General features: G+C 32.4%; 2 protein-coding genes and 1 long non-coding RNA gene across 8 annotated transcripts; 1 reads left to right on the top strand and 2 right to left on the bottom strand.

The window, feature by feature from the left end:
* Positions 1–166: 166 nt before the first annotated feature.
* LOC112296030 (protein NUCLEAR FUSION DEFECTIVE 4) lies at positions 167–3,586 on the bottom strand. 4 transcript variants are annotated; one of them, XM_090244538.1, is made up of 5 exons: positions 3,423–3,586; positions 3,169–3,297; positions 2,326–2,997; positions 1,086–2,113; positions 167–932 (listed from the first exon to the last, which is right to left on the bottom strand). In XM_090244538.1, the coding sequence occupies exons 3-5, from the start codon at positions 2,632–2,634 to the stop codon at positions 416–418; spliced, it is 1,854 nt and encodes a 617-aa protein (XP_090100664.1). In that variant the 5' UTR covers positions 2,635–2,997; positions 3,169–3,297; positions 3,423–3,586; the 3' UTR covers positions 167–415. The 4 variants fall into 4 exon arrangements, with proteins under 4 accessions (XP_090100664.1, XP_024403876.1, XP_024403875.1 ...); XM_024548108.3 differs by having other exon boundaries at positions 2,326–2,917; XM_024548107.3 differs by having other exon boundaries at positions 3,436–3,586.
* Positions 3,525–5,885, top strand: LOC149987351 (uncharacterized). Of its 3 annotated transcripts, none has more exons than XR_016498421.1 (3): positions 3,525–3,696; positions 3,972–5,242; positions 5,432–5,885. It is a non-coding gene; the product is annotated as an uncharacterized LOC149987351 (long non-coding RNA). The 3 variants fall into 3 exon arrangements; XR_016498423.1 differs by lacking the exon at positions 3,525–3,696 and having other exon boundaries at positions 3,726–4,668; positions 4,844–5,242; XR_016498422.1 differs by lacking the exon at positions 3,525–3,696 and having other exon boundaries at positions 3,726–5,060; positions 5,177–5,242.
* A 1,091-nt stretch (positions 5,886–6,976) lies between these two features.
* Positions 6,977–10,029, bottom strand: LOC112295792 (uncharacterized). The gene is made up of 8 exons (XM_024547740.3): positions 9,486–10,029; positions 9,076–9,129; positions 8,773–8,848; positions 8,401–8,480; positions 8,056–8,105; positions 7,735–7,819; positions 7,416–7,514; positions 6,977–7,297 (listed from the first exon to the last, which is right to left on the bottom strand). The coding sequence occupies exons 1-8, from the start codon at positions 9,651–9,653 to the stop codon at positions 7,082–7,084; spliced, it is 828 nt and encodes a 275-aa protein (XP_024403508.1). The 5' UTR covers positions 9,654–10,029; the 3' UTR covers positions 6,977–7,081.
* Positions 10,030–23,278: the final 13,249 nt, after the last annotated feature.

Raw genomic sequence — 23,278 nt, 5'->3', positions numbered from 1 at the left:
ATTCAAAAACTATTAGATGTTTGGCTGTCATCTGTATTCGTCTTTATAGATTAGTATCAAATTTATAACACTCACGTCAGGTGTGTACCTTCTGAAAAGCTTTGTTCTACAAGAAATTAGTTGACAGAACGTCAGCACAATTATAAGAGACTTGCAGCAAAAGAAATTACTGGAATATGTAAACCACATAAATTATCTCGGTTTGCAACTATGTAAACATGTCAAGTCGACTCTACTCGAAGGTAATGCTATAATGTAGCATCTGATTACGAAAATAATTGTCAGATTTCCGACACAACAATTCTAACTAGGAGATTGCTAAATGCAAGTGAAACTGTCACCTGCAATAGAAATAGACGGGAGCGTTGTTTACTAGAACTAAGCAACAATTACTAATAACCTATAATCGTACAATCTATTCCTCAATAGTGGTAATTTTGGTCCGAGGTTTATTATCTGCTGCCTCATCACGCTGCTTTCCATACAATGTTGTGTACACGCGCTGTGTACGCGAGATAAGGATGACGTTGAGAATTACACCAACCAAGCACACTCCAGTCATTATAAGGAGAGACATCCGAAAACACACAGCTCCTTCGCATCTTAAAGCATCCACCTCTGGTGGAGCAATACCACCTTCCTGCTTCTGGGCCTCCCGATCGTAAAGAGTCCCAGCAATAAGCCCTGAAAACACAAGAGAACCTGCTGGCATAGCCATGGAGAGAAAATTGTACAGCAGGCCGAAACTCTTCAACCCAAAGAGCTCTGAAGCAGTGGCAGGGGCAACGGCCCAGTGAGCGCCATAACCCATCCCCACTAGCAATGAACCGGCATACAACGCTCCTGGGATGCCCACAGCCAGTGAGGCGTGACCTATAGCCATCACTGCTTGCGCTGCAGCCAGCAGAATTGGTCTCGGCAACGCATGCTCTCTGAAATATCAACCCAAAAAAACTCACCTGTTGTTAGACATACTTCATTTCTGAACCTCTTCTCTGAGTGTAACTCGTGTACAAGCAATCGACAAGTAATCAACTGTGATACAACGATGATACTTAGAAATTGGATGCAATCGAGACACATACCTGGCAATCACTTCAGAGACGTAACCAGCACCAAGGCGACCGAGGAAGTTCCAAATGCTAATCAGGGCAACAAAGATATGAGGGTCTTTGTACCCCAGAGACTGGGAGATTTGCCCCAAATTATCAATCACCATCAAACCTGACCCAGCACCACACCAAAGCCCGAAGAATAGCAACCAGAAATCTGCCTTCACCAATGCCTGCCGCAATGTGAAGTCTTCGCCTCTATGAGGTCCCTTCCGTTTCCGCTTCAGCTTGACGGCCCCTTCAGCTACAGCACGATACAAACGGGAGCTAGCACGGCGCAGCCGATCACGCCTGACAGTCTCCGGCCATGTTTCCTTTTCGTCTTCCAGTTCACTAAAGAGGAGGGAATCTTGGTCTTTGAAATGAGAAGGCTGGGCATCTACACTTTGTCCTGGAATCTTCCCACTGCCACTGCTTCCAGTTGTGGCATCATTTTTACTACCAGCTGCAGCTTCAATCTCCACATCCTCAAGAAGAGGAGCTCTCAGTTGGCTGACTTGGTCTTGGAAATTCGAGTCGGGATCAGATAAGTCTTTGCCGAGGGTAGTAGGGATAACGAGGACTAACGGCAACGCAAGGATCGTGAACAATCCGATTGCAAAAACACGATCCAAATTTGTACTTTTTACAGAGCTATCCTGTACGATGATGATAGACAGCAGATATATGGCCAGTATCATACAGATGCCGTATAGGAATTTGAACTTCTTGTCTTGAATAGCACTATCCTCTGCTACGTAGGGAATTGGGCGGATCACAAGCATGGACAAGATTGCAACTAGCGTCGGACCTATAACTAATAATAAAATGAAAGACGCTTGGTCGGGAGCATACAGAGCTGTGTATACGCATGTGAAAATAGCGCCACCCAGACCAGCAAATCCTTTCAAAATTCCCACAACGGGACCCCTGTAAGTCGAGAAGGTGCGAACAGATGACACCAGAGCTGCTGTGTTGAAGAAGGTCTCTCCATTCGTTCCAACACATATCAGTAAGCAGACCTGTAAACCGACGCGCAGGATGCATGTCATCATCACCAATAGCCACATCAGGGACTGCCTTAAAAAGATTCATTAGACTGGTAGTCTGCTACGTCAAATTGGCAAATGGTTTGCTGTCCTAGACAAGAATGTTTAAGCAAAGAGCATACACGGGATTTGCGATCAGATAGAACACATTGGCGACTAAAAAGTCCGAAGACGAGGCAACATACCACGATGAAGGGAGGTTGTGGGACTCGACCGATTACAATCAGCCAAAGCCAACCATAGCCGATTAAATTCTGTAGCGTACCCACCAAAATGAGGCCCCATGGAGGCAGCCAATCGCACAAGAAACCTGCCAGAAGGCCACCACTATCCCCGATGTCCTTAGCAACCCCCAGTCGGTTAAGTTGCTTCTGATTGAAGTCTAAAGTGGTTTTAATCACCGGTGAAATGCTTCCAAATAAATACCCAGTACCAGAGCACGCCTGCAGCCATATTGAGGCTACCAGAACCAACCAATGGCTTGTTGACGCCATCAATAGTAGTTCACGCTCTCAAACTAAGTCCTAATGTCACTTACGCAACGCCTACAACCGTAACACCGCCGAAATACTTCACATACTCAGTTTCGCGGTTTAATGGGTTAAATGATGATCACGTTCACGTAGCTGCCATTAAAGGTATTTGGCTGCACCACCAAAGCGGGTGGACGTCGGGTACGGAGAGCAGGTGAAGTGGTCCACATTAACTCTCTACAAGCAGCTTCTTCCGAATGGACCACCAGAAAACTTCGTCATTTGAACAATGCAACCTAGCTGGCTGGTGAACATTGCCAGCTGAAAGTTAACAGCGATGCACAATTCTGGCTTTGGGTGCGAAACAGATTCACCTGACTACATCTAAGCGCAGTGCAGCGAGAAAAAGAGCAGTGATCAGTGCAAGAAATTTAAAAGAATACAGATGAATTCGCATGTGATCCACGAAAATCGACAAATCATTCACACCCTTTTGCCATCCTTAAGTAGCTGGATGAGAAGCACGATGGCAAGCACCCAGTGACTGCAACCAACCTGGAGCAGGGGCTGCAACAGTTCACGCAACGCCACAGCAAGAAAAGTTGGAGGATTCCGAACCCTAGTGCCAAGTCGCTACTCTGCTCACCAATCCAAAGAACCACCACGACGCTGCAATTTCGAGAGCTGAAATTCAAAAAGATCGATTAAGAATTCACGCAGATATCAATTGCAAAGATGGCGTAAACTGGCCTCACGCACAGTCCACTCAGTTTCATCTCAACCACCACATCTCCCTATCTTTCCCTTGCCTTGAATGATTACCGTCAGGTCGGCTGCCCTCCAGACTCGAGGCCTATCCCAAGCGTTATAACCCACGCCAGGTATCCGTCATTTAAGATCCCACCGCTCGGATGCAAGAGGACACGGAGAGACTCTTGCCAGACATGGTCAGCCTAAGTCCTTTGGGCATTCTTGGGTTACAAGTAATGTGCTTGCACCGATTGCCTGTGAGAAAATACCATCCAGGGCCGGCTATCGGAGGCGTTCCTGGTGGTGTGATCTTTCCAACTTTTGGAGATGGAGGTCAGGCCGTGAGGTGTCGATGGATGAGAGGCTTTTCCTGTAGATTCCGTCTCTCGTCGACTGTGATTTTTAACAGTTTGCGAGCCCACTCGAGTTCGAAGAAAGCTTCCCAGGAATCGATTACTTGTGCTGTAGAGTAGAGTAGGTGGGGGCCTCGGTAGAAAATGGTTTTGCTGCTCCTCAATAGAAAGCTCCAGTTTGGATAGAAACATGTCATTGGAGCCATTACGACACTAAGAGACAGCTGACAGAGTTGATACATGTGGTGGTGCCAGGTGTCTTAACCTGCAAGTTACATCACGTGGTGGTGGATTCAAATTTCATAAAAATAGTATAAATCTGCAAGTTCTAAGAAGGTAAATATTTTGACAGAATGGGAATCGCTAGATCTCTCTCACTGGCTGAGGGCGTCCGAATGCATGGAATTGTGTGTTTTGGAGTTTTAAGACTTAGGGTTTCAGGTCAGAGTATGACGGAATTAGTTCGTGAAGCATGTGAAGACGTACCTGTGCTCTGTTTGACTTAGAATCTAATTTTTGCATCCAACAGCATCATGAAGTTTCGTATCCTGAACATCACCACAGCTTGCCTTACGATTCGGTTGGTCCCATTTTGCTGGGAAAGAGCATAGGCACGAGCAGCATGTTTGAGGAAAGTATGTAAACCAAGGAACCCAACAGAAATGGATTCGCTCGGAGTTGGAAATTGTTCAGGCTTTGGGAAACCGTAAGGATTAGACAATTCTTGTATTGAAAAGTGGATCTAAGAAAAGATGATGTGTCAAGCAAGGTAGGCAGTAAAACATATGGTCATCAGAGCAGTGGAGGTGAATGGTAGGGAGCAAGTAATCAAGCTGCATGTTCGCGAAACTTAAGTCCTAGCCCTAATCCTTGATACCATCTCCGTTGGGGGTTTGGTCATTTCCAATGTGCAGAACTCCATCACGTCGTACTCGAACATGACCTTCTACAGGTAGCCCACCGCATGTTTATCGTGCTACGTGTGCCGATACAGGATCTGGTTAATGTTCTCGTCTTATGGCAACTCTAATGACACACTCGTTCACATATTCACAACAGTCTTTATCTTCAAGTGCCTAATTACACCGTTGATTCACTTTACAAACGTGCTAATACTGTTGCTTCAGCAACGTATGTCAAGCAAGGAGATTTTTGTGCTGCGGATACCTTCATCACTTATCGTGTTGGAGGATATAACTTCGCCGGATGCTTTACATGTGTTTCCCTGCGGAGGCCCACCACGAAAGCCTTATCTAGCCATCGCAGATCTTTGTCCATGTTGACGTCGGTTCGAGGAATGGCTTTGAATTGGGTGCAAATCTATCCTACCCATCGCCTCCTTGGGTACAGTCTCTCTTTCTCTCGCTCTCTCGCTCTCCTCTATACATTAGCGTGTAGGACTCGACAGATACACTCACATAGTTTACAGATCAACTAAACTGGAGAGGGTGTGTACCTAGTGAGTGAAGCAGTGACTGAAGTTCATGGTGGGATGGTACCTCAACGCTGATCGTCTGCTCAAACCAGTGAGTGATGTTCATACCCGCGTTCATGATGAAAAGTTGCACCTTCCACAGCTAGTCCCCCTTTTCTGGTTTCTTGTCATTTTTGAGTAGTTCAATGCTTACTCCAGTTATTTTAATGGGCTTTTTTTAACTTTGATTGACATGAACCAATGCAAGTACTGAATGTAGAGTATGGCATTGACTTTGCAGAGCATTGAAGAATCCTCAGCAAACAGAGGTAAACTAATTACATGCTCGACCATTTGTGCTTACCTAGTAGTCACTGACTACTGGGCGAAGTGTCTCAGATTAGGATTTTATTGCTCCATCCAAAGATGTTGGCAAGGGTCCATCTCACCAGGCTGTTATAGGTGGAAACTGAGGCGTACAGTGAGCAAATTGCCAGACGTAGTTTGATGCAGCAATATGTCTGCCATGATTCGTGATTTTTGTTGTTCTGTGCTTGAATTTCCATCAAAAGTGGGGACATGAAAAGTCGCTTCCTAGTCCTTTTGCATTTGGTGATAGGTATTTTAGTTTTAATCCTATAAAAAATAGTTATAGGATTAAAAAATAGTTGTCTACTTTCTCTCTTTTGGTGATATAAGAGTATATTGTCATTTTTAGAATTTTATAGTAATTCATATCTTTAATACTTGTACCACTCATCTACCCCCAAACAAACAATGAACAACTCTAAAGGGTACTAAAATTGCCAAAGAGAGATATTTGAACATTTGAGATTTTTTTTTTTTTCTTCCTATTTTTCTTCTTGTTTTGAAACTTTGACAAGCTTTTAAGAGACATCTAATACACATAAAATCAATGATATTATTAAATATATATATATTTATTAATATAAAAATTATAATTAATAATTAATAATTATATGACATATATAACTTGATATTACTTTTTAAAAATTGGTAAAAAAACATATAAATTTAAGCAAACAATAACCATATTACAGAATTTATCAAAAAAATTAAACCTATTATATTAAATCTTTATGTCTAAACTATTATGTAAAGAATTTACAAATTCTTCAACAGAATAGTGTGGACTTTTAATTTTCAACTGCAAAAACATGAATTTTTATGATATAGAAAGTTATTTCTATTTCTCAAAAAATGAACTAAATAAAAATTTGTTTAATAAAATCTTGTAAGAAATAAAAGGATGTTTTATAGTGAATTTAAATTTAAAATTCTACAAATGAATTATTAAAAATTGTATCTTCAAATCAAATTCCAGAAGTAAAGAACAAGTACATCCAAATATTTACAATGGTTCCAAATGTTGCTCACTTACACAAATAACATTGTCATTTCAAATAAAAGTATTTAAAAAAATTAATTTACAAATATTCATTTTTTGAAGTAGACTTGGTAAATAGGTCAAACCAGAAAAGTACAAACCTATCACACACAAACTACAAAGAAAAGAAAATAAAAAGAATATAAATTTCAACCAAATTAGTGTAAAACATGATCCTTCTGAATCTTCAAAACCAACCAGTGAAAACTTCAACGTTAGTGTGTTCATTCAACATTTCACATTATCTACAAAAACTTGAAGGTCAACAATGCTTGTCAATCAGGTATGTAGATTGGAAAGTCTTCCAACTTACAAACAGATAAGATTTTTTTAGGTTACTGACTAAGTACCATTCAAAAAGGGAATTAAAAAAACAATTCTCACTTGCACTTGTAACAAAAATACTAAATTATTTTTACTCAAACTCAAGTCACGGTGTTGAGTGCCATATCTAAATCATATGGAAATTTCATTAAGTCACGTGAATACTTGACATCAAAGCAATTGAAGAACAAGACCTCACAAGCACAATTTGGATCTTCCTCATACGTGTTGAAACAGCTGTCTGAAAATTCTTCCTCCATTTGCAACAGCATGGATTTCCCTCTCAGTTGCAATCCCAAGAGGGCTTTCTAATAACCAGCCCTCAGAATCGCACATATCCGACCCACATGGGTGCACACGAGTGAACTTCACGTTCTCATCAAATTGGTCTCTCATATCCTCGGCCACTTCTTCAATGTCAGATTGAACAAATACCTGCTCAATCAATTCTAGGTTATGGAAGTGGGATAGCAGGTTCTAAAAATAGGATACATGTTCATTCATAAAAAAATAGTTCTAAAGAAAAAAATTAGTAAGCACGAGTATGTCCCACCTGACCATCAGGTGGGAGATGTTTCTCAAGAGCTTCAAGCAAAGTCTTCTGCACTATCCGTCTCTTTCGATGCTTTTGCTTAAAATGAGGATCTGGACACTGTACATCAGGAAATTAGGATCCATAAGTAAAGTAATCAGGTTGGTGGCCTCGTCACCTTTTGATCATTTTAACGTCTATTCAATCAAGAAACTTCTGCATGCCGCCTTATACGACTGCCACACAGAACAGATATCTTGCTAAGTGTACCGATTGACTGTCAAGCAGTATGACTACAAGTTCCTAACAGCTCAAGTATAAGCAAAATGAAATACCTTACCAGTATTGAAATAAGCCTAAGTGGACCAGGGTATTTCATCAATATTGCATCCAGGGATAACGTTGCATTTGCGACCATGTAATGTCTACAACCAGGACAGCAACGGTAGTCAGCACAAAAAAAAATTGACAGAAATAAACCAAATTTGGTCGTGGCGTGGAAATGACGCATAAACTCGCTTGTTATACTTTGCAACACTCTATCTAGTCAAGACAGGATCTCAAATTCGAGGGATGCTTGTCATTTGATAATCTAACCTCATTTTAGTGTCAACGAATAAAATCCAAAACGAGCAAAATTAGACTAGAAGGGCTTACTTACATGTTTGTAAGACCAAGCTCCTGAGCCCATTTTGTTGACCGCTGCAATAACTGCAAAAGGTAGTACCGAGAGGATTAAACCATGACATCCAAGCTACTATTCGGTCTATTTCTTCAGTAATATTAGAATGTGAAAGTGGCTCTTGTGAATTATTGCATCGTACACTGATAAATGATTGACGATTCGGCAAGCATAGTGACATCCAGTAGTGTAACAGCAACAATCTTCAACAATAATCTCTAGCTTCGTGCACTTCTAGTGATAACATAGTTAACACAATCAAGAGCAGTCAGCAGTATGTCGACTTTGTGAATAAGTTCATACGAACTTCAAGATGATCTACACCTTCTCACGTATGTCTATGCCCAGGTAGTTGCAGGATCCCACATTCCTCTTTGCCAAGAGCATCAAAAGTCTACCGCTTGCTGCAAGTATGTCAAAAATTATTAAGATGGAAACTCATCTATCATTCGGGAATTAAGAAGAGCAACCTTCAGTTTCCACAACCGGAATATGTGGTGAAATAACCCCCTCAACCGACCTTATTGGAAAGACAAACACCATGCATAATTGATTACTGTTCTAAAGAGGTCCTCAACAACAAAATTATTTCAAAAAAATCGGACAATCACAGTTTATGCCAAGAATTTTCAGTTTCTTGAATGTGCTAAGAATTCTAATGCGATAAATTTATAGCAAGCTTTAGATACCACATACCACAGCCGATGTCCACATGAAGAGGTAAAGTTGGGTCGGCAAATTCGGTTTCCCAAGTTGGAGGCACTATAGGAGTCTGTATGTGAAAGCCAACAGGCAATGATAAACAAAAGACATATGCCGACCTTCTTCAAATAATAAATAACCAATCACTGCAGATATAGCGACAAATACAAGTAGCTGTATCAAAAATGTAACCACTATGCAGAGAATCATATCTCTAGTTCACTGAAAAATCTGCAAGTTAATTATCCTAGAAGTAAGTAAGCATAACATAGTTAATCAAGAGGATGCGGTGCAGACCGTAAAAGTCGCCCTGAAAGGATTCGCATGCTGTCGTACCCTCACCCCTCCAACCTGCTCTTCCAAAAACCACAAAAGAATACGTTAAATCCTCCAATTCGACAGAGCAACCTTACACACACTTGAAGCGACCCAATTCAAATTGCACACTGTTCGGTGCGAATGCCGCCGCATAGACTCATGAGAGCACAACCCCTTATCCCTACTTCTCCCATAAATCTCATCAACTGGGCCACCACTTTGTCAATGAAGTTTAAGTGGAGGCTTCTGTCGACAAGTAAGCAACTCAAAATGAAACCACTTGACATTTTCAATAGATCCCGAGCTGATATTAGTACATCTCCAGAACCAAACAGAAAAGAATTAGATCCCATAAGACAAGAGTATATTAGGAAACTAAGAAAACAAACTTGGATATCATTTAGCTCAAGCTCTGCGTACTCCAGGTCCACCAGTTTCTTAGCGTCCACAGCAGCGCAGCATTGCACCCGACAGGGAGGAGCCGGAAATTGGTATAAAGGTAAGGAAGGGAACAGACTCTGCCTAGTAGCGCTGCCCAACCAAACACCGCGCATCATCGCGAAGCCTTTCAAAACAGCCCGTCGACCTTTCAAGCCACCACAATCCAACGGGGCTTCCTACAGTTGCCGAAATGACCTTCTCTTTAACTGACAGCCCATCTTCCCCCCCCCCCCACCGACTAATGTCTCCAGCCCAACGATCACAAAACCTAAAATTCTAACAAATTGCTATCAAATTGAGCTTGCAGCACAATCCTTATTCTCTTATCAAGTAGTGACCACATCGGGAACCCAACAGATTTGTTGTGATGTTCTCGTAACAACACCCAGCTATTACCTAGGCAATATCCGTGACTTAAATTAAAATGCAGATTATACCCAGCCATGCCGCACAGGATCGGCTTGTGCCAGTTACTGTCGTCTTTCCGGAGTTCGAGTTTTGGAGGTTGGAACCCTAGATTTCATCTTCTCCCTTAAATCTTAGGTCTCTGCAATGGTCAGTTCCTTTTCAAATTGTGCATATTCAGGTTGTTAGCATCTCAATCACCATACATCACGTGTGCGAGCTTTGGTAATTTACCTGTAACTATGGCCGTTTTCACTTTCATCGTCAAGAAATCAGGTGAAACATGGAGTGCTAAGCAGCACGGTGGCGAAACCGACCTTTAGGCCAGCTCTGCTTCCACCTGGGAGCTCCAAAGGAAGCTCTCTAACTTGGTCTTGACCTCCGCTGGATCCGGCGCTGTCTCCTCTAGCTTCTCCATTACCACTCCTAGCTCTGGTGTCGCCCAGGTAAATTGTGATGAAGACATGGGATTCTCTCTCTTTGATTAGACTTACTTAAGTCTCTTCTTCTGTGGCCTTTCTAGCAAGGCAAAATTTTGTCGTAAGCTTTTATTCTAACTCCTCTATATGGTTTAGCAACAGCTCTTGTTTCTTAGTCTCTCTCATTTGAATTGGGATTTGCATCACCTCTCCTCCAGCCCCTTGAAGGATCGAAGGAAACGCACTCTCACTGTTACCAGGTGTTTGAATTCTTCATCCCTTCTGGATTCGTCGAAGGGAGTAGACTAAGATTCCTCCAGCTTGCTTGGATGCAGTTTGTCATTCCTTTTTCAGAGCTTCATAAACTATTGTGATTGCTTCATCTGATTATTGAGTGTCATGCCGGAAACCTGACGATAGAGTAGAATGGAAAGGGAAAAAGAGAAGTCCATTACAACAGATGCATTCTTCACTGCATTGTTTGCTGTTTGGTGTGATAAACACTATGCCTTCAATTGTCCAAATGGTGTGTTACAAGGTAGTAAAAAAATCCACCTTAATCATCATCTCTTATTTACACGTCCAAATTCTTTTTTGTCTACGTTCTCGATTTTGTTTTATATAGATGAGGGAATGATTGTTGTGTTTGTTGCAAGTTGAGTGTTTCCTTGCCTCTTGTGTATATTTTCGAAAAGAAAACGTTGTTATAAACCCAGTTGTTATAAACCAAGTTGCCTTTTATATCTTACAAAAATTGGATTGGACTTCTACTCCTTTTTTTCAAACTTTACATCTTTTTAATTGGATATTTAAAGTAATTAATTAAAATGTCCTTACAAACAAACTTGATAATAGCTAAATAAACAATAATTAGTTTCTGATGATATATGTACTTCATTTGGTAACACAATGGCATATAATAAATAATTGTAATTCCAAATTTATATGTTCAATTGTCTATATGAATCTATACAAATATATATCCTAATAAGAAAATATTTTTATTTATTGTAGAAAAGTTGGAAATAAATTGATTGTTATTAAACAATCTTTATTACAAAGATTCATCTATTCCAATAAAGTGTAGAAGTTGAATTATGGATGTAGAGATGAAAAAAATGTAGAGAGAGAAAGAGAAGGAGATAAATGTATATGTAGGATCAAATTGCTAACTCATAAAATATCTTAGTAGATATTGTTTGAGTAAACATAGCAATTGCAAAAAAAATAGCAATGTGGTCAGTTGTGGTGTCTTTGCTTTTAAGGAGGTTTGCAAAGATATAATAATGGAATCTTATCAATGTCTTATATGTAGAGTGTCCAAAGGATGTAATTTGATCACTTGGGATATTTTAGTTATCATGGAATATATTTTTTTAACATATGAATGTAAATGCCACATCATAGAGTTTTTACATTTTAGGACCTACATTAGAAAAAAAAAAAAAAAACAAAAAAAAACAAAACAAAAACAAAAACAATACAAAGATTTAATAAATGGATATTATAGATTTAAAAAATCTTAGAAAAACGTTGAGTATAAAGAATAGCAAGCAAATAGCATATATTCTTTAAAATATAGTATGGTGATTTTATTGAAGAAGATTGATATGTAAGAAATAATAATAGAAAAAATTTTGTTTCTACAATGAGTTAGGTAAGAAATATAAGCTCTATCCAAATCTAATAATGGAAATTAATAATATATTATGACAAGTAATTTGTAATATTTTTTGTATTAATTCAAATTAATTTTTGAATATATTTACATTGGATATAACATATCTAACATGAATATTTTAAATAAAAGTACCAATATAATACAATGATTTATATAAGTTTTTTATTATTATTATTAATATAGTATTTTTTAAATATAATAATAAAAAGAAACTTATTACCTTAAATAAAGACATGAAGAATAAATAAACTATAAAAAAATAAAAGAAAATTTATTAAAGTGGATTGAATTTGCTACTTTAGTAAGAAAAACTTCTATGTTTTATGTATTGTTATTAAAATATCATAAACAACTACTAAATGTGTTGATTACAAAGAAGTTATTGTCTAAAATGAAAATTGAATGAATTCTAAGGCTAGATTCTTTAATCCAATATCTTTAAAAATTAGAGATTTTTTAAAGAAATTGTATTGGACAAGTACATCTTAAGAATATATATAAGATCTATTTATAAAACATTCTATTTTTTAAAAAAGATACTTACAACATATATAAAAAATAAATAATATCATGATCATTAGAATGCATACACAAGAAAATTTAGAGCTTATATTTTACTACACATATTTCAATACAAAGCTTTAGAAAGACTCATAATATTAAAATATTTATTTATTGTTAGTATTTAAATACCATTCATATTTAAATTGATATTTTAACATAAAAACTATAATTTTGTTGTCACAAATGTAATATTTGCTATCAATGACAACAAAGATTTTATTACATTAAAAACTTAATTATAAATCATTTATTCTAGTGCAATCATAGTTTTATTACTTCTGTATAAAAAAAATTATTTCTTAATTCTAATATTTATAATGATGGATATTGATGATTAGCAAAATGAAATCTATGTAACCTTTGTTATAATATCTTGATCTTAAAAAAAATACTTTATTGTTTAAATATAAACATTAAAGCTAAAAACACAAGAAATAAATTTAGACTTTAATCTTAATGCTTTTTTATTATAAAATTTATGAAAATAAATTCAATAAATATTTAAAGATTAAAGAAATATTTTATTTTCTTAGTAACCATTAATATATGCATCTATATCAATAGTCAATAATACATGATAATATTATTGTACTATTTTTTTTAAGTCTAAAAACTTTTAGCTTAAGATTGACATATTTTTATATCTTTGATACATGATATGAGTTTAAAAAATAAATAAATAAATAAATAAAATTACATGAAAATAAGGAATATTAAGATCACAATCAAAAAAATTAAGATTATTGGTAGATTGATGTGTAAAAATTTTTTAAAATTATATTCAATTAATATTTTTTTAATTTATTTTATATATTTATATTAATGATATTACTAAGCAAGAAGAAGTGTTGTTATAGCCTTATAAGAAAAACTATTAAAACCATTAAAAAAATTTAAATGTAATTTTATAAAAATTATATTTTTAAAATTTAAAATTTTAATAATATGAAAGATTATCTTATATGTCGAATGAGAAACTTGTCAAGAACATAAATGAGGATAGAATTCTAAAAATATTATATATTCTTGTATCTTTAAAAGAGAGAATATAAATAAATAATAAATAATTTTTAAAAAATAATAAATTAAAATTATTATTTTTAATTATAAAGAAATATTTTAATCTTAAATCAAAATTAGAATATAAAAAAGATATTGAAAAGACTAAAAATGGCCTCATTTTTTCTTTTCTTTTATATTTATTAGCAAGCTAAAAGATCTCATAGAAGCTTTCTAAAGACTATAAGGCTTATAGTTTATGCATCACGTTTTAACTTGCTTCTAATGAAAATTACTAAAAGTATAATAAATAATGATAATAATAATAATAATAATAATAATAATAATCTATTATATAAGATAGCTTAGGAGAAAAAAAAGAAGAGATAAAAATCTTTTGTGATTGGTTGTATGTCTCATCATTTTTGTCAAAAGTAAAGAAAAAAAAAATCAACTCAATCTTTCAACTATCAAAAATAAAAATCTATATATTTAACACTTCCACCAATTTTTAGAGAGATATTCTTAAAATATTAAAGACTCTCTTTATTCATTTTCACTTTATTTCTAGAATTTTTAATGCCTCAAAATGGATTCAACAAATAAACTTATATAGATTCAACCTAAGGAATTGTGATCATTGATTAGAATTGTGCTTTTCAAAATAATGTGACAAAGAGAGTGGTAATGGTTTATATGTATGTATATATATTGCAGAATAGCTAGATATAATAATAAGAAGACAATTTGCAAGCTACAGTTAGCAATTGTGTATATAGAACTAGTGAAGCCACAAGAATTTGATAATGGTATAAATGGACTCGGCTAGAAAAAGGTGTGCAAAGCGAGAGCTTGTTGAAATAGTGTACTAAGTGGGTGTCTACTTCCATGGCCATAGTGGTGCCATACCTTTCTCTTATTCTTTCTATTTCTCTCAATGAATTTTATCGATGTTATAGATTTCTTTTTGTTATATAGATTTTGGAGCATATTGTATAAAAAGAGAGTAGTAAGCATTTTTTTTCAAATCTTCAATAGCTGTAGGATCTCTTCTAGATGTTTTAATTGTAATGATTTTTTTATTTCAATGTTTCTTCATTTAAATCATTTTTACAGATTTATATCAATATGCATACGTTTGATTTTTATTGAAGTTGATATTGGGACTTAGTTTCAAATTTCAAATCCTTGAGATTCCTTATTAATACAATGATAAGTAATAGAAGATAGAATCATCTAAAATTGCACCATAGAGTTGTGGTGGAATAAATGAAGATTTAAAAATTACAATTACATTTATCTTTGCTCCTTTTCAAAACAGAATTTGATTTATTTTTAATGGTAATTCATAGTATTATAGGAACATTTCTTTTATATTTTTTATTTAGCTATTATCTTTATTTTCTTTTGGTTGCTTATATTTGGTTTATAGATTTGATAAGGTTTAAAAAGGCATCTTCTAAAGCCAAAGTAGCTGCAACATTCCACAACTTCATTATTTATGTTGCTATCAAAATAATAGTATCTCAGCTTGAGGTTATTTTCTTTTCTTTGTATAGTTAGTATAAATAGTCATCATAGATAAATAATCAAGGCTTAGAGAGATTTCTAAAATTATAATATATCACATATAAGACAACTTCAAATATGAGCTTCTATTCTTGCTATGCAAGATTATAACAAAGATTATGTAGACTTTATACTAGTGAATGATAGTAATAAGTTCATTAGAGCATTAATGTAAGAATATTTCTACCATAAAAACTTTGATAAGTAAAGCTTTTAGTATTTTTTATGTAGTAAAGCTTTGAAACAAGAGCCTCACAATTTCAATCAGATAGCATTAATTTATAAAATTATTTTATGAAATCAAACACTACTTAGAAGAAGTTTTATAGAATGTTAGAATTTGCTTGAATCTTAGTAGTAGTAAAAAAACAAAGGTATTAATGTATTTTTATTATAAGATTTATGAAACTAAATATTTGATTAATACAATATCTTCAATATGTAGTAGAGATTTCCTTACCTTAGAATTAAAAGAATCTAACTCTTGATTCTTAAGAATTTGAAAATCATCTACAAGTTTTTTTTTCAAACTTGATCCTTCCAATATAGATGTCTTAGTATTTCTTTCAAATCTATATCATATTCCTTATAATTCACATAATTTTCTATGTTTCATTGCATGCACATGTAAGTCTTTCTTTCATCTAATTATCCATTGAACAAATAATAAATTTAATAGTGATACCAATTACCATCACTTTATTAATAATACAAGTTATAAAGGTATAGTAGTAGATAGGTCAGAGTTACTTACAAATAATTTTTATCTCAACATCCAAGTACTCATTGTATTTAATTTTGTGTTTAGCTCTTGTACAAGCTATTCATATGCTTTACATTATGCATGATTAATCAGCCATCTATACTGAAATATAAATCAATGATCTACTTATTAGACTCTCAAATTAAAAATAAAATCAACATATCAGTTGTTCATGGTAGAGTGTCCTTAATACAATGTCTATTTAAGAAAAAAATCAATCTGTATAAGGCACTTACTTTAACTAATGTGTCTAATATCTTTTTGAAAAGGTCTATTATTTTAACTTTATTTATTATTGATAATGCCAAAAGTAGACTTATTAGAGTAATTTATTACTCAAACTATTACATGCAATAATTGACTCTTTGAAAGACACCAAGAACAAAGATTTGATTAAAGATGCATAAATTAATTCATTGCGACGGCTTCTAAGTTTACAAAAGTTAATTCTGTAAGGCGAAAAACTATGCAAATTGACATGATATGTATCAAACCTTTTATTGAGCAAGAAAAGATTAAACACTATTAAAAAGGTTTATACTTATATTATAGAAAATCTAAGCACATTGTTCAATATTATCCAAACAAGCAATTCAATCATAAAATGAGGAGCATGGTTGACAAAGAAGACAATGTGTTAGAAAACAGTTTTTTCTAGCTATAATAAGGACCATGTGACTAGAATCATATATAATACCTAATATAGGTCTTATTCTTTCTTCAAATATTTTATCTTACTTTACACTAAAAGTTTATTTAGAATCAAAAAATCATAAAGTATTTTCTTTATTAGATTCAAGAGCTTCAACTTGTTTTGTAAATAAAGATTTTCTACAAAAAATAAGAAATATCCTTAGTCAAGAAAATCAAATCTTTACATATAGAAATAATAGATGATGATTTGTTGTCTTTTAAAGATATTATCCATAAAAAAAATTTAAAAAATAAAATAGATATAATAATTAATGGTCAAAATTGCTCAATAATATTTAATGTTATTAAATCTCCATCCAATCTAGTTATTTTATAATTATTGTGCCTATAGAACTACAATCCTCAAATAGACTTGATTTCTTGTAAATTTTTTTTTTTTGTAGTTTAATCTAAGATTCTATTAATCAAATAAAAATCCATAAATCTAATACAATCAAATCTTTACTAGTAGGTGGAAGAGCTTTCATGCATGCTATAAAAGAAGGGTCACCTTTTATTATATAAGCCACATCTATTTTTCATGGTAGAAAGACTATAACTATTATTTCAAATCAATACCAAGATTATGAAGAAGTTTTTGAGAAAAAAAATCTAAATATCCTTCCAAAGCATTGACTATATGATTATTCAACTAATCTTCAAGAAAGAGTTCAACCACCATTTGGACTAATTTATAGCTTATTACAAAAAAAATTAGTTGCTTTCAAAGAATATATTGTTAAAAATTTGCCAAAAAAATTCATATGCTATTTTAAATCTCTATTAGGTACTCCCATCTTATTTATAAAGAAGAAAGATGGATCATTACAAATATGTATGGACTATTGAAGACTCAATAAGATTACCATCAAGCATAGGTATCTTTTATCTTTGATTTTCAAATTTCTTCATCAACTCAATCAACCAAACATCTATGAAAAAATAGATCTATATAGAACATATAACCTTGTATGCATCAAAGAAAGAGATAAATAGAAGATTTTTTTTTGAATTAGATATAGATATTTTAAATATAATGTCATGTCTTTTAGATTTATAATTGCACCAATTATTTTTTAACATCTAATGAATGATGAGAAGTTCCACTTGTAGCTTTTTATTTCAAGAAATTTTTGCTAGCCAAGATCAATTATAAGATCTATAATAAAGAGTTTTTTTCAATCATAGAATGATTTTAAAAATGGTTTTATTATCTAAAAGGCACTTCTAATGTAGACATCATGTATAAAGAATACAAGAATCTTGAATATTTTATATCAACACATATTAGGAATTATTTCCAAGTCCATTAAAGAATGTCTTTATCAAGATTTGATTTCAAAATTGCTTATTGATTTATAAAACGATAAGGTTTGTTAAATACTCTTTTTGGACATTCTTAACTTGTACCAAAAAAATAAGACATAACTTTTAATCAACAAAGAACAATTCTCTAGAAGCCAAAGTATTTTCATCTTTGAGGAATGGATCAACACTAATTGTTGATTCAACCTTTCTTAATGAAGTTCAATCAAGCATGTTCTTTGATCTTTTTGTTCATCATATTAAGAATAATTCTTATAAATTTAGTATGTACAAAGACTTTCTGCAATCATATGACATTTGTTTAAGATCAAAAATCTCTTGTCATTGATCTTATGGACTCTTTTAGCCATTATCTATTCTAAAACAACTGTTGTCTTTTGTTTCTATAGATTTTATTACAAATATTTTAATTTCAAATTTTTATAATTCTATATTTGTGATAGTAGATTGTTTTATCAAAATAGAATTTTTTATACCATATACAAAATCTATCACAAATGAAGAAACAAATAAACTATTCCTTCACAACATCTAATATTATCATAGATTACTTAAGGATATTATATTAGATAAAGAGATTCAATTTTATCAAATTTTTGAAAAATTCTTTTTGAAATTTTAAAGGTGGACATAAAACTATCTTTGGCTTTTCATCTTCAAATCAATAAACAAAAGAGAAAGTAAATCAAGTTTTGAAAAAATAATTTGAAATGTACCATCAATTACCAACAAGATGATTGGATAATTTTTTTTTTATTGATAGAATTTATTTTACTAGTATAATATATATTTTTTTATTCAATAAATACTTTTTTATTAATTATAGATATCATCCATAACTTGATGCTTTTGACTTCTTAAAAGTTGATAATCTTATAACAAAAGATTTGATAAATCAATTATTTAAATTATATATAATAATAAAGGCACAACAAAAAAAACTTAAGAATGATAAAAGATCAATGTAGATGCCTATTACAAAGAAAAACTTCAATTCCATATTGGCGACAAGGTATAGTTACTTTGTTACAATATCAAGACTAGTTGCCTTTGTAACAAACTCGATTACTATAGGATTCCTCCATTTTTTTTATTTGTTAACAAATCAATTCAATTTTTTATCAATTATATCCATTGGAGTCTATGAAGATCCATTCTATATTCCATTTATTTCTTCTTGAGCCATATAAAATAGTGAATATCTTAAAAAGTAAATAAATACCACTACTACTTATAAAAGTGGATAATAATCAAGAGTTTGAAGTGGATGAAGTCTTATACTCAAGGCAATACTGAAATAGGTTAGAATATTTTATTTATTAGTGTGGATATGATATTAATGAGCACACATGGGAGTTGGCAAAGAATCTTGCAAATGCAGCAAAGGAGTTTTATATATTTTATTAACAATATTTATCAAAATCAAGATAAAAAATAGAAATCTTTCTTATAAAAAAAACACAATTTAGGAAAGATTGCATTCTATATTTTATCCTTATTTATATTTTTTGTATATTTTTGTAGTGTTAAAGAGATGAAAAACCAATAATTAGCAATTTTAAGTTATGAACTATTGTTTGCTGACTTATTATATTAAATATTGCCATTGATATAACTTCCAAGACAACATAATAGAAATAAAGACTTTCAAGAGGAAAATGTCATTTTTTGAATAGATAGCAAGATACTATTTTTTTTGGTATCATGACCTTGGAAGAAACTTTCAATGTTTGGTGATTTTATTAGAAATAAGAATAATTCCTAATGGTATAACAAATATTTTTTTTGAAGGAAGTTACAAAGTACTCAATAGTGATTAAATATCAAGGTTATTGTCATGTCCTAAAATGATAAATTATCAATGACTAAGAGGACTTATCAAGTACCTACAAAGATAATAAAGTTTAGAGTATGTAGAAAATATAATTTGTTGCATCTTGGACTTTATCAACATGTAATCACTACTCCTCGAGGAACTCATGTCTAAAAAGAAGGATAATATCATAGATATATTTATCTACTTTTATAATTATTTAGATAATATAATTTAGTGGAATTAGATAGAAATAAGTTAATATGATAGTATTTTATAAAAAAAAACTTTTTAAAAGATTCATAAATGTGGATTCATAAATAAAAATTCACCTTTATATATATATTTGTAGGTATTTGATAGGTTGAATATTTGACCAATAAGTTAGCAATGTTTTACACATGTTCATAACTTATATTACAAACTAGCCATTTAGTACACATATAGTGTAACAAGATATGGATAAGATAATTGCATAGATAGTTAGAACCATGGAAGTTTCTAGAATTGGGATTAAGTTAATGGACAAAGTAGGATCCATCGTAAAATATTCTAAAAAGAGTTCAAGGTGGTTATTTAGGTGGATCTACCATGGAATCTTATAGAAAAGGCTTAAAGTAATTTTTTAGGTAGAATCCACTATAAAATATTCTAAAAAAGGAATTTAAGGTAATTATCTAGGTAGATCCTATCACTTAGAAATATTTCAAAAAGTCTAAGGTGGTAGAAGAAGGTATAAATAGGACTAGCCAGGGCCTTTTGAGGCATTTGATTAGGTATGGCTTTGGATCCTTTCTCTTATTAAAATTTGATTTTTCATCTTTTTACTCAGTTTTGTTTTGTTCTATTTCCATGTGCTCTGTTTTGTCTTTCATGTCCAATTTTGTTTAGTTCTGTTTAATTTTGTTTTAATCTGTTTTTTCCTATTTTGTGATGAAGCTTTATGTTATTGTAGATTAGAAGGATCTTGGATTTTTGAAATAGTCAAGTCTTATTTTATATAAAAAACTTGCCTTGTAATGAAGACATGTATTAGAAGTCTTATAGTATGTTGTCATGTAGTTTTTATTTAGGTAGTATATATAGAAGCAAGAGTGAAGCCTTCTTTACTCTTATTAATACCTTTTTATTTCTTGGTCTTATTTCAAGTCTTTTTAATCTTCTTGTCTTTGGCAATAGCCATTTTTATTTAACATTATACCATTTGAGAGTGATTACTTAGTCTTTTTGAATCTTATAAGAATGTATTGATTTTTTGATTCTTTGATATTCATGTCTTAGATACAAACATTATTTAGAAGTTGTAATGACTTTTTGAAGTTTATAAATTCAAATATTGAGTAGCTATTTTAGTTGATAAAATTTTATTTTAAAAATATTTGTGGTACAAAAATAGACTCATGATATTTTTAATGCTCTATCTTGCAATAAAAAAGATTATACTTTATCAATATGTGCTTGTTTTTGTAATTTGAACAAATCATTAGAAAGGTTTTTTTATATATCTTTTACAAAATATTCATGAATTATATTTGATCCTAGTATTAATCTCTTATAATTTTAAAGACATCTTTTGCTATGTTAGTAGAACTAACATACCTTAGAAAAATATTTACTATATTCATTTTTAACAAAGTTGCATACTTGTCTTTCTATCAATATATTAAAGTCTTTGGTATAATATACATAAATTTTGCATAAGATCACAATGATTTATACTATTAAATTATATTCTTTAAAATATATATATAATAATAATATTTCTTTAATAATTGATAAATATAATGGTTTTAAAAGCTTAAGAAAATTTTCAAAAACACATATATTTGTCTTAAAACCTACATATATTAATAATAGAAAAGATTAATGTTAATTGTTTGATAAAAAAGTTGTTGGAATATTTTATAACTAAATTTAATCAAATATAAATATAGATATAGTATTTTTTTTTATATAAAAACTTTATAATCCTTATTGGCACAATACATGGCTAAAGTCTCTATACTATATAGAACTTGTATTTCACATAAATCCATCAAGGATTGAATCAATCTTTTGAGCTTTCTGTTGATTCATAAGAATGTTCAGTCCTTGCAAGTGTATAATAACAATGGAAATCATTCCCGCAACATCATTCATTACAAGTAATACCACCCATTAAGAAAAGAGAGAGATATATGTAAGTAACTTCTATGTAAGATACTCATTGATTATTATGTGTCTTTGCCACAAAAATCCACTCAATTTTTTTATAGACAACTATTGTGTATCCATGAATTTTAGGTATGTACAACCCATCTTCTTGATGAGATTGTACTGTTAGCAAAGGTAAGAAACGAGGCCCATCAAGATGTTGATAAACTAATTATCATACAGCTTGACATATTTTGCTTGGACCATAAGATCAAGTTCATATAGAGTACACCACATCTGCACAAATCCATCACCAACGACCTCGACTAATCTTGTCATGGCACCAAAAATCCAACCAGTCATTGTTTACTCGCTATTCATGTTAATTCCAATTAGTTGTATTTTCCATTTTAAAACAACATCCAAAAGTTTTGCATTTGTAGTAAATATTACTTTGGTTGTCTTATAATCAAAAAGCAGAATAGCAAGAAGGTGGAGATTGTACAACTTTGATTAATGCTCAAATTGAATTCAAAAATCAAGGGAAGAAGTGCCTTGCTTTGAGCCAACATCAATATATGCAAAAATGCCCACTACATGTGGAAGAACTCGATGATTTTTTATAAGCTCACAATACAAATCACCATCACAAATGAAGCTACATGTTTTTACTACATCCATTGAAGCAGCTCATATGCAACATAGTCTTTGTAACATTTGCAAGATGTGTTGCTATTTGGAACAATGCTCTACATGAAATGAAGTCAATCACAAGACAAAAAAATTGCAAAGAATTGATCTCCACCTTATATGCTTTGTAGTTTAGATCTTGCTCTATATCGAGCTTAATTTGGTCATTGCTTGCATCTTTGAAGAACTTGAAAATTGACAATGTCCATTTATGAGTTGGCACAGATTTCTCATTGTCTACATTGAATAATATGTCACCAATAATCACATCCATAATATCTTGATTGATTGTAAACATGAGATCTGCAATTCTAATGGGTCTACAATTCCTTCACCATGGTGAATTCAATGTGCATACTTTGACATAATTGTTGTGATTGTACATCAATATTCCTTTGTGTAGATTACATGATACAGGGCCTCCTCCAATTGTATAGAGGAATATTGTTAAGACCTTATTTTAGGGCATCTTACTAAGCTTATTCTAAAGAAATTAGAGTTTTTTTTAAAAAAATCCTAATTTAAAGAGACATATACATAGTTGCAAAATAACTTATAAATTTAAGTATTTATTAATATCAAACTCAAGTTTATGCAATATAATCCATTATTTTTTTTCTTGTCACTCTTATCAACCTTTGTAATCTCAACAATCAACTTGAAGAAAATTTCAGATGTTTTATTTT

Source organism: Physcomitrium patens, chromosome 19 (assembly GCF_059467195.1).
Source record: "Physcomitrium patens ecotype Gransden chromosome 19, ASM5946719v1, whole genome shotgun sequence".
Lineage (NCBI taxonomy): Eukaryota > Viridiplantae > Streptophyta > Bryopsida > Funariales > Funariaceae > Physcomitrium > Physcomitrium patens.
The sequence above is the reverse complement of the archived record's forward strand: the minus strand, read 5'-3'. Positions and strand labels throughout refer to the sequence as shown.

Coding starts and splice junctions, on each gene's coding strand:
- LOC112296030 (XM_090244538.1), bottom strand. CDS start 2,634: ATGGCGTCAACAAGCCATTGGTTGGTTCTGGTAGCCTCAATATGGCTG. Junction 2,114..2,325: donor CACAACCTCCCTTCATCGTG/GTATGTTGCCTC, acceptor GTCGGTTTACAG/GTCTGCTTACTGATATGTGT. Junction 933..1,085: donor GTCTCTGAAGTGATTGCCAG/GTATGTGTCTCG, acceptor TTGATATTTCAG/AGAGCATGCGTTGCCGAGAC.
- LOC112295792 (XM_024547740.3), bottom strand. CDS start 9,653: ATGATGCGCGGTGTTTGGTTGGGCAGCGCTACTAGGCAGAGTCTGTTC. Junction 8,481..8,772: donor TCATGTGGACATCGGCTGTG/GTATGTGGTATC, acceptor ACATACTTGCAG/CAAGCGGTAGACTTTTGATG. Junction 7,820..8,055: donor GAGCTTGGTCTTACAAACAT/GTAAGTAAGCCC, acceptor TCCTGGTTGTAG/ACATTACATGGTCGCAAATG.